This window comes from Calidris pugnax, unplaced genomic scaffold (genome assembly GCF_001431845.1).
Source record: "Calidris pugnax isolate Ruff unplaced genomic scaffold, ASM143184v1 scaffold116, whole genome shotgun sequence".
NCBI lineage: Eukaryota > Metazoa > Chordata > Aves > Charadriiformes > Scolopacidae > Calidris > Calidris pugnax.
Genome location: NW_015090877.1, coordinates 745660 through 756078, shown reverse-complemented (window position 1 = coordinate 756078; position 10419 = coordinate 745660). Strand labels below are relative to the sequence as shown.

At 59.1% G+C, this 10419-nt stretch overlaps 1 protein-coding gene across 1 annotated transcript; it reads right to left on the bottom strand.

Annotated features, from left to right (window-relative positions):
- Positions 1 to 1518: 1518 nt before the first annotated feature.
- On the bottom strand, positions 1519 to 2589 carry LOC106890455 (uncharacterized protein ENSP00000471857-like). Its single transcript, XM_014946286.1, has 2 exons — positions 2021 to 2589; positions 1519 to 1645 (listed from the first exon to the last, which is right to left on the bottom strand). The coding sequence occupies exons 1-2, from the start codon at positions 2587 to 2589 to the stop codon at positions 1519 to 1521; spliced, it is 696 nt and encodes a 231-aa protein (XP_014801772.1).
- Positions 2590 to 10419: the final 7830 nt, after the last annotated feature.

Below are 10419 nucleotides of genomic sequence, written 5' to 3'. Positions count from 1 at the left end.
GAAGAGGGGGAACGGGATCTGGTTATCATCATTTTTCATTAATTACCCGTCCCTCAGGAGGGGTGAATTAACTCTATTTGGTGACCTCACACGGGCTGCCATGGCAACCGCCAGAAAATATTGCATTAGAGCCCATCACTATGCTGCTGAGATAAGGAGCCGGGAGGGACGGGGGTGGTGTGAGCCCCCCAGCCCGGCCCCCCACATGGTGGCACGGACACCCTGGGCGATTGGGGGTGCAGTCCACGATGATGCTGTGGAGCCCCAAAATAACCCGTCCTGGGTGCGCCACCAAAGGGTGCCTCAACAAAAGGGTATTTTGCACCAAAAGGTGCTTCTGGGGTGGGATGGGTGCACAAGCTGGGGAAGCTGTTACACCCCTGGCTGAGCTGTGAGCTATGGGTGTAGGGCCCGCTACAGGGGGCAAATTTGGGGGTGTCATGTCATTTTGGGGCTGGCAGGGTGTCCCGGGGCCTCCCAATGTCCCCTGTCCCCTCTGGCTGAGCCCGACAGAGCCCCAGAAGGTGCCGTGGGCTGGGGGAGGTGTGTAGTGAGAGAAAGGATCCGGCCCCTTCCCAAACCCACTTGGCCTCATCCCAAAGTCCCCCCTCCCCCCAGCAGCAGGGCAGTGGCACAGGGTGCACACCAGGCTTGGTCTCCCCAAAAATCCCCCCAAATCCTAGTGCAAAATCCCCCGAATTTCCGCCACCTGCGGTGCTTCCCAAATCGGGGCTCAGCCCTGAACCCCCTTCCCCTCCGGCTGCCGCGGCGGTGCCAGGACCCCGAGCAGAGCCGGGCTGTGCCGGGACCCACGGCGGCTCTGACCGACTTCTTGTCCCTTCAGGTCACCCACCCCAGCTCCCGGATCTCTCTTTTTTTTTTTCCCCTTCCCTGCACATCCCTGGAGCATCCCACCATCCTCCGCTGCCGCTGCCCTGGCAACCGCCGCCCCAGCAGCCGCCCCCCCAAATCTCTACCCAAAGAGGGGACTGGGGTGTCCCCAACACGGCAGAGGGGAGCTCGTCTCGGGGCTCATTCACCCCCGAGAACGGGGGTGTCCCCGCGGTGGGTGCAGGGAGCCAGCGGTGCTGCAGCACCCACCTCCGCGCTGGGTCTCCACCAGCTCCTTGGAAATGGGTCATTCCTGGAGCTGCCAGGAGACCGGGGGGAGGAGGGGAAGGAGCCAAGCGGGGTGATGTCCCAGTGACATCCCCGGAGGGGACAGTCCCCCCGTCCCGGAGCCGCTGAGGGGACACGGACGTGGCTCCTGCGCCCGGCTGAGGCCACACCACCAGGTGCCGTGTTGTGACCACGAGGGTCCCCAGCCCCAGCAGCTGCCGCCACACCGTTCCCAGGGGAGTTTTGTGGGGCACCCCCTGCGTGGGGGTTCCCCCGCCCCCACCGCCCAGCCAACCTCCAGCCCCAGTTCCCATTCTGGCGTGGGGCCGTGGGTCAAGTCACTCCAGCATGAGCCTCCGCTCCCCCGCACCATCCTGGCAGCCCCCCGGCAGGACCCCCTCATCCCTGGCAAACCCCCCCAGACTCACTCAGGCCTCCTCCGGCTTTGGGGTCGGGTCGCTCTGCAGGACCGGGGCACTCGCCACCCGGGGATGTGGCCCTCTCCTCCTCCGCTTCCTCCTGGAGCCTGGGGGCAGAGGAGGGGTGAGGGGGGGAGTGGGGGTGCATCGCGGGATGCAGCCAGCTGAGGACCCCCAGGAGATGGAGACATGGATCCTTGAGCTCTACCAGGGTTTGGGGACAGTGATCTCATGGCAGGGGGAGTCCGAGGGCACCCCACTCCCCACTGAGCCCATCCTCTGCCCCACACCAGCTCCCATGGGTTCCCCAGGAGCCCCCAGCACCTCAAATCCAGTGGGAACCCTCATTCTGGGGCAGAGTCCCCAGACCCAACTCCACCATTCTTCATGGCCACCCCCACCATGCCCACCTGGCTCCATGTCACCATGTCCCATATCCCCATGCCCCCCCAGCCCCATTCCCCCCATCCCCAGGGACTCACCGGTACTGGAAGGGTGCCACGGTGGCGGTGACTGGGTGGCTGTGGGGGGGGCCTGAGGAGAAGGTGATGGCCCCTGACCCGAACACGGGACCCCTGCCCTGAGAGCCACCATGAGCCTCATCCCCTGTCCCAGCTGTAGCCATCCCGCTGCTCCTCCCGGTGGACCCCCCTGGTCGCCCCCCACCCCTGCCCTGCGCTGGGGGGGCTTTGGGCAGCTCAGTGGGCTCCCCCACCCTGCTTGCCCCTCTCCTTCCACTGCCTGCTGCCTCTGGCCACTTCCCAGGGGACACCAGGGGTTTCACTGGGGCTTTCTGCCCCCCGCGGGGGTGCATGCTGGGGCTGCCCTCCCTGCTTATGGCCGGCTCACGGCCGGCGGCTCTGCCAGCGCTTTTGGGCTTGAGGGTCTTGGGGCCAGGGGCCAGCAGCTTCCCTGGTCGGGGGGATGGAGCCCCAGGGGGCTCTGGGGTGCTCGGGGTGGCTGGAGCATGTGGTTTGCCATGGGCCACGGCACGGGGCACTGGGATGGCAGAGGTGTAGTGGCTGCGGCCGGCAGGGTTGACGTTGGCCATCCCGTTCATCCTGGTGAGGCAGCTGCTGTCGAGCCTGTGGGGCGAGAGGAGGGTTGAGTGGGGCCTAGCACGGTGAGGGGCTGGCATGGGGACACAGCCACTTCCCTTCAGCCACGCTGGACCCTGGTCTTGACTCCCACCAACCATGGGTGCTCAGTGTCCCCATCTTGGAAGGAGGCTACCGCATCCCACACCCCAGGGTGAGGACATATGTGATGTCCCCCCACAGGGATCCCCAGGGCCAGGGCACATGTGACATCATCCCCCAGGGACCCTGTGCGGCCCCATCCCCGTGTTCCCAGGTCCCTATGGCAGGTCCTGCAGCAAGGCCACATGGGCACAGACCAGGTAGAGCTGCACCACAGGCAGGATGGCCCCTCTTGGCCACCCAAAACCACCTCCTGGTCAAACAAGACCATCTCCTGGTCATCCAATACCAGCTCCCAGTCACCTGAGATAATTTCCCAGCTACCAGAGACCATCTCCTGATCAGCCAAGACCACCTTCCAACGGCGTAAGGACCAGCTCTGTCACCCTATTCCTAAGACCATGATTAGTGTCTGAATGCCATCTCTGCTCTCCCCACCACCGGTGTCCCCTTACGTGGTGCCATCAGCCCCATGTCTCCATGCTCCTGCTCTCATATTGCCCCATGGTGACTCTTCCTGGCACCACCACCCAGACGATGCCCCACGTCTCCTTTGCCTTGGTGTTTCCATCTCCATGCGAATAAGGACGGGGACTCAGCACATCACCACATCCAACCCGAAGCACCCACAGGCAGACGGGGCTGGCTTTGCCACCACTGGTGACAGGGACATCTGCACAGTGGCAGTGAGCGGAGAAGTTACCCTACATGCAGGCTTTGCCCGGGCAGAGAGAGAGAGCTCAGCAAGAGAATCAGTTGTGGAGCAAAACTCCATCTCCAACCACCTCCCGCCTGCAGCTCTCCAAGAAAAAACCCCAAAACTTAAAAAAAAAAAAAAAAAAGTCCTGGCCAAAAGCAGAAGAGGTATTAAAAAAAAGCCTGTATGTGTGTTTAGAGAAAAGGTCATTCATTTTTCATCTGTAGGGAAATACATGCACGAGAGCAGAATCTGGGTGAAAGCTTTTTTCTCTTACCCTATGAAACTATTATTTTTCCTTTTTATGCATATATAGCTAAGTTTTATAAATGTTAGCTAAAGCATCTTTTACTGTTTCTAAGCACATTTTCATTGTCTGCAAATGCTTGTTCTCAGATTACAGAATGAGCTTTGGCTCTAGGTTATTGCAGGTTTGTGTTGATTCAGTGGGAAAGACGTGCTGTGAAACCTTCCCGATGTGATTGTTGAAGCAAAGTGAGAGTCAGTTGATTGGTTTGTGGAAGAAAGTAATGATAATCCAAAAAATTGCTACAAATCTCAGTGTCCCTGATACTGCTTTTAAAAAAAAAATTGATTAGATTAAGAATCAGACGGGTTTAATATTTTTCCTAGAACTTTTTTTTTTTTTTTTTTTTTTTTTTTTTTTTTTTTTTTTTTTTTTTTTTAAAAAAAAAAAAAAAAAAAAAAAAAGGTTTTCTCCAGGGTTTGGAGTTGTATCTAGAAAGACAGGGAGATGTGGCTCCATGAGCATCTGTGCCAGGCTCTGCCCCCTCGCCCTGGTACAGCTGCCGTGAACCGAAATGCAAACGGGCACCGGGTGCCACAAAACTCCCAGGACACACATCCTGCTCCAGTGTGGTGTCACTCAGCCTCCTGGAAGGAAAACCTCTAGGAGGGGAGCAGAAGCACCCTTGGAGGGGGGGGACCCTCAGCTCCAGGCCAGACACCCGCAGTCCCCGTCACCCCCAGGGGGTTCCTCTCCCCCGGCGCTGGCTTCGGGCCGGGTGGGTGCCGCCAGCACAAGCGGGTCTTTGTGCGGCCGCGCTGGCGAGCGTGTCTGGGGCCGCGCTGGAGCTGAGCGAAGCCCGTCCCGGCGGGCTGGGGGGGGACGCTGCTGCCCAGGTACGGGGCTGCACACAAGCCGCTCTGTTTGCAGCCCGGGGCCGACAGCTTGGCCGCCTTTCAAACCGCCCGGCCGAGACGGAGCTTCTCCGGAGCTGGAGAAGGTTTCTTGGCAAAGCGTGGGGTGCAGGGGGATGGCTCCCGTCACCCCCACGGGAACAGCACCCAGCCTCAGCCTTGCACCCGTCACATCTCCCAGCAGAGGCTGTTGCATGAGCAAGGTCCAAAAATGCCCCCAAACACCCCGTTTTGTCTCTTTCCCCAACTACCCCAAGCCCTGCTCCCCTGAGGCTTTTCAGGGGCTGCAAAGACCAAGCCTTGCCCCACATCCCCCACAGCGACACTCCATCCCCCCACCCTGGGGTGGCCGTGTCCCTGCCACAGGCAGCACTGGGGTGAATGCACCCGAATTCCCTTTTGCCGGCCCCACATGAGCTGGATCACTTGATAACAGAGCCACGGGTCACGGGGAGAAGGGCGGATGCAGCAGACAAGATCTAAGCATCTCAGCGCCGGCTCCAGCGCCAGCTCCAGGAGCTACAAAGATTTTTTCAAGGAAATTTTAATTAAGGGGAAGAGGGAACCGGCACACACAGCTCTGGGCTTGCTCTTGCTGAAGTCTTTGAAATGGCCGGGAAGGTTTTTCTCTCTCCTCATGTCTCTGCCTCTGCTCACCACCGTCATGGCCCTGAATCACAGCAGCACTGGATGAAGTCCCCAGGACAGGGATCTCGGGGGTCTCTGGGACAGATCTGTCCCCAAGCCACTGCGTGGGGTGAGATGGAGATGGGCAGTAGGGATCTGCCACCCCCGTGCTGGCAAATAGGTCTGGACCTGGCTGCTGTGCTCAACCACAGACCCCAGCGAGGGTGGCGTGGGGTGATGGAGTGGGGTCTCGCTGGTGCTGGGCAGGGGCAGGACCTGCACAGGAACCCTGTGCTGGCACCATCCAACACCCAAAGGTGCTGCAGAGCGGGTGACAGGAGCCAAGCCGGGGCTGTGTGGGGCTCTCCCTGCACCCACGGGATTTCCTTGCATCCACAAAAGTCACTCCCGGGAGCAAGGTGGCCAGGGCTCAGCACCCAGCACCATCCAGGAGCTGGAGCCCAGCACATCCCCAGGACCACAACATTCCCAAACCCCTTTTGCAGCCCACCCAGCAGAAAATGCCAGCAGCAATCAGTTGCCCCCAACCCATCAGCCCTTTCCCAGGTTGTGCCCCACAACCCACACTTACAAACTCCAATTCTGCACTTTTTTCCACGCTCTTCAACCCAGCCCCTTGCCCCAGGAGCGCAGTGCCTGGCAGCAGAGCAGTTCACAGAGTTCACAGCCTCGAGCTGCAAAATACCTTGTGCAAATGCCACCAGGGTCGACCTTCCTCCCCACCTAAGCACGAGCCTGCCCGGGATGGGGGCCAAGAGCCAGCAAAGGTACAGCCTCACCAACACATGTGGTTAAACCACCAGCCCCTACTCACCTATTTCACCCTTGAAGTCCCTTGCACAAACATCTCCAGCCCTGGGGACAGCTGCTGGTGGGTTTTCTCCTAATGTGAAGGCACATCATCTGCCCCTGCCTCCATAAAGCTGGACCCAAGCTCCTCTTCAACCAGCTCAGAGGCAAAGAGAGCTTTACGCTTCACCAGCACCCTCTGAGCATCAGCAGCATGCAACACCCCTCCAGCCCCGCCTGCTCACTGGGCATCACCTGGTTATATTGGGACTGTAACCTGATTTTATAGATTTTTTTTTCAGTCTATTCACTGTGGGTTTCCCTCTCATGGACACAACTTCCATTTCTCCCCTCTGAGCCCACCAGCAGCCACTTGGCTGCGATGCTGTGGCTGCAGAAGCCTAAGCTGCCACGTTGGCTGCAAAAAAAATCAATCCTCCTCTTGTTCTCGCAGGGTTGAGGTTTCCCAGGAGATGCCAATGCCTGCCAGGAGCCATCGTCTCCCCACAGCACACACTTCAGTGGGTCCAAGGATACCCATCGCTTCACTACACTCAGCTGAGCATGAGCGGCCCCTCCATGGGCTTCACCCTGCTTTAGAGATGCTGAGGGCTTCCCCGGGGCTGGGCAAAGGGAGATGTGGATGTGGCCCCGCTTTCCCAGCCCATAACACCAGCAGAACTCTCGGGACCCACACTCAGGGATGTCACCAAAGGGATAAACCAAAGCAACTCCCACCGAGTCCCTATTTCCCCTCCTCAGCCCCAGGAGGAGCTGCTCCTGCACTAAGCAGCCCTCTACTCATCCCATTATTTTATTAGCGAGCACAAACTAAAAGCATTCCCGGGAGAAATTTGACCCTTTCTTCTTTGCAAAAAAATTCTCCATTTGCCTCCTTCATTGTACCCCACCCCTCTGCCCCACGGGCCAGGTAACCCCCGGTGTGTGCCCCATGTGCCGTGGTGGCAAGGGAGCTGGCGTCCCGCTAAAGCAGGTTACGGCTTGACCTAGATAGACACGGGCAGCTCCTTTGCAATTATCTTGAAAGGGAAATGACTTTCTCCTTTAATGCAACCCAGCCGCAGGGCCTCCCTGTCCCCAGAGCAGCTCTCGGGAACCGGCTGTCACTCGCCCTCCGGGTAGCTTAAGCGCCAGAAATTTGCACCCGGTGTTTTAATTCTGGGACTTCCAGCCACCAGGTGGGTTTTTGGCCCCAGCCCCTCCCCAGGTACCAGCTTGGGATCGTTGCGTCCCGTGGTGGTGGAAAGCAGCAAATACACACAAGGTATTTTAGCAGCAGGGCATATTTTGGAGAAGCCGTGGCAGTGCTGTGGGCGCTGGGTCTGAGCTTCCCTGGGCAGCCAGAGGTGCTTGTCTCCTGCTCAGGTGGAGGATGCTTATCCCCAGCTACCTCCAGAGCTCAGGTCTGGAGCACTGGGCCAGTATCTACAGGCTCAAAGCTTTTCCTGAACTCAAGTTTTCCCTGAATTAAAGACCTTTAAGCCCAGAGACGAGGTGGTTTCTGATCCCTTCAGATGATGCTGTCCACAGAAACACGGTTGTTCATATTGAAGGGAAATGAAACAGCCGTGGCCGAGCCGCGTCCTTCATCCCAGGACAAACACAACCCAGCACATCCCTGAGGGCATCTCTTTCAAAGAGGCATCTGTTGTGCTCAGAGCTCAAGCTAATTCCTCTGCCTGGTGTCCAAATGCATCTCACACGTGTGATTTTAGCAGCCAGAAATAAATACAGCGATCTGGAGCCCAAGTCTCATTTCATGTCCCCATTTCGCACGTGAGGGGTCACTAGAGCAGCTCAGCAGCTTTGGAGCCCTCCATCACCCAAGCAGAGCTGGAAAGAGCTGCCCCCCTGGCTCTCAGCCCTCCCAGCCCCGCGGGGGCTGCGCTGCTCCGGACCCTGCCCTGGGGCTACGCTGAGCGGCCAAAGCCCCTGACTCCTCCACAGTGCTTTGGAAGGATCCAACCTCTGGCTCTGCCATGGTCTCAAGAGAACGGCCAATGGCTCTGCGAGTGTTTCACTCTGTTCCCAAAGCATTTTGGGGTGACTTCTATAAAACAGATTAAAAACACTTCTCTCTTATCTCTCACAGCCAAGAAATCCTGGCTGGGGATGAAACTCTGCCCTGCACTGCTGGGGTAATTGTGACAGGAGTCTGAGCATGAACACTTAGTGATGCAAAGAGGTATGGAACCCTTCAGCCTCTGCTGGCATCTTGCTGCCACTCTGTGCGTCAGTTTCCCCTCCCTGACACAGCTTTTGCTAGTGGTGGGGGAGCTGAAACCAGGCTGATAATTAGGAATAAAGGAGGACAGATCCTTCCCTGGGTGTGCCAGGCTACACAGCAGCTCTGTAAATTGGGAACCATCCTTGAGACACCCACAGGAGCACCAGGGGCTGTGGCAGAGCTGGCTGTGCCAGATGTCTCTGTGGAGATGCTCAGGAGCAGCAAACCATCCTCCATTTTTAAGGGTGAGGATGAAGGGGGGGCAGCCCAGGGGTGAACCCCAGGACGTGAACAGCCCAAGGAGATGAGCCCGTGCCAAGGCACAGATCCTGGTGCCACGACACGGCTGCTCCTCGAAGCTGCTGCATGAGCCTCGCAGCCCTGTGCAGGATCCGGCCCCAAGCTGCCTTCAGGGATGGCTGTGCTCCAGCACGGCCTCCTCCCCGGCACACTCGGGTAGGATGACAAAGAAAAGGCTCCTTGTGACACAAGGGACATAAAACTTTCCTAAGAGAAACAGAGGGAGCAGGGGCAGAAAGGAGCCTTCAGAGGAGAACAAGCCGCCAATTCAGATAGTGACCCTGCTCCTCCAGCCCCCGCGCCCGGGCCAGGACCCGGCCTTCCCACCAACTGGTGTCACCACCTGGGACATTGCCACCGCCTGGGACATTGCCACCGCCCAGGATGTTGCCACCACCCACATCACCGGGGCCCCAGGCTCTGTCCTTCCCCAGGGGGGTCTCACTGTTCCCCTCTCCCAGCTTCTCCAGAGGGCAATGCCGGTGGTGGCTGCGTCGATGGCCCGGGCTTGGTGCAGGCAGGTGGTTCTCCTGGGCACAGGCAGCAGACTGGAAAGTGGGTGTGAGGGGAGCCCCAGGCAGCCCTGGCTCTGCCTGCCCTGGCCGGCTGTTTCCCCCCCACCCCAGCACAATGCTGGGCATTCTGGGGGGTGCTGAGAGATGATCTGTGGGCTGGGGTGGGAGGAGAAAGACAGAAACGCCCTGTTGACAGAGCAGAGATGCCCAACCCCATGGCTACAGCACTAATCTCTGCTCTAGCCACTCCACGGCAATCCCATTAGGCATTTAACCCACTTTAATAAAACCTTGTTCTGAGGAAATTTCAGCTGGATCGACTGCAACAGCCTCTGCCACCAAAAGCCCCATCCATGGCAGTGAAATCGAGCTCTGCCCAAGCTGGGCTTTGCCTGGGACAAATCCTGCTGCAGGGACCAGGATGGATGCACCGGGGCTGGGACAGACCTGGTGAGGCCCCATCTGGAGCACTGGGTCCAGTTCTGGGCTCCCCAGTTCCAGAAGGACAGGGAACTGCTGGAGAGGGGACAGCAGAGGCTACAAAGATGATGAGGGGCCTGGAGCATCTCTCTTATGAGGAGAGGCTGAGGGCTGGGGCTTTTTAGTCTGGAGAAGAGAAGGCTGAGGGGGGATCTGATCAACACCTATAAATACTCAAAGGGAGGGTGTCAAGAGGATGGGGCCAGGCTTTTTTCAGTGGTGCCCAGGGACAGGACAAGAGGGAATGAGCACAAACTTGAATGTAAGTTCAACTCCTCCTAAACATGAGGAGGAACTTCTTTCCTGTGAGGGTGGCAGAGCCCTGGAAGAGGCTGCCCAGGGAGGTGGTGGAGTCTCCTTCGCTGGAGACATTCAAACCCACCTGGACACGTTCCTGTGGGACCTGCTCTGGGTGGTCCTGCTCTGGCAGGGGGTTGGACTAGATGATCTCTGGAGGTCCCTTCCAACCCCATGTGATTCTGTGACTCTGCAGTTGGTCTGTGCAAGCACCGATGACAAAGCCCTCTCCTGTCCGCGTCCTGGCTCCCTGTGGCCCAGCCCACGTCTCCGGTTTCCCCATGGCCCTTCCACATCCCACCACCCCGTCCCCTTCTCTCAGGTCTGTCACTGAGGCTGTCACCCCCTGAGCCGGGGACACGGGGAGCCCGTGGGGAGCGGGGGGCAGAGGGGTGTCCCCCGCCGGGCTGGATCCCCCGTGGGCACACATCGGGGGCTCACCGGTGCCGTCTCGGGGCGGAGGGGCCGGCCCTGACCCCCGGTCCCGGCCCGCCGGGGCAGACACCGGGGCCGGGGGAGAGCGGGGCCCGCGGGGGCAGCACCGGCC

Coding starts and splice junctions, on each gene's coding strand:
- LOC106890455 (XM_014946286.1), bottom strand. CDS start 2,589: ATGGCCAACGTCAACCCTGCCGGCCGCAGCCACTACACCTCTGCCATC. Junction 1,646..2,020: donor GTGGCACCCTTCCAGTACCG/GTGAGTCCCTGG, acceptor CTCTGCCCCCAG/GCTCCAGGAGGAAGCGGAGG.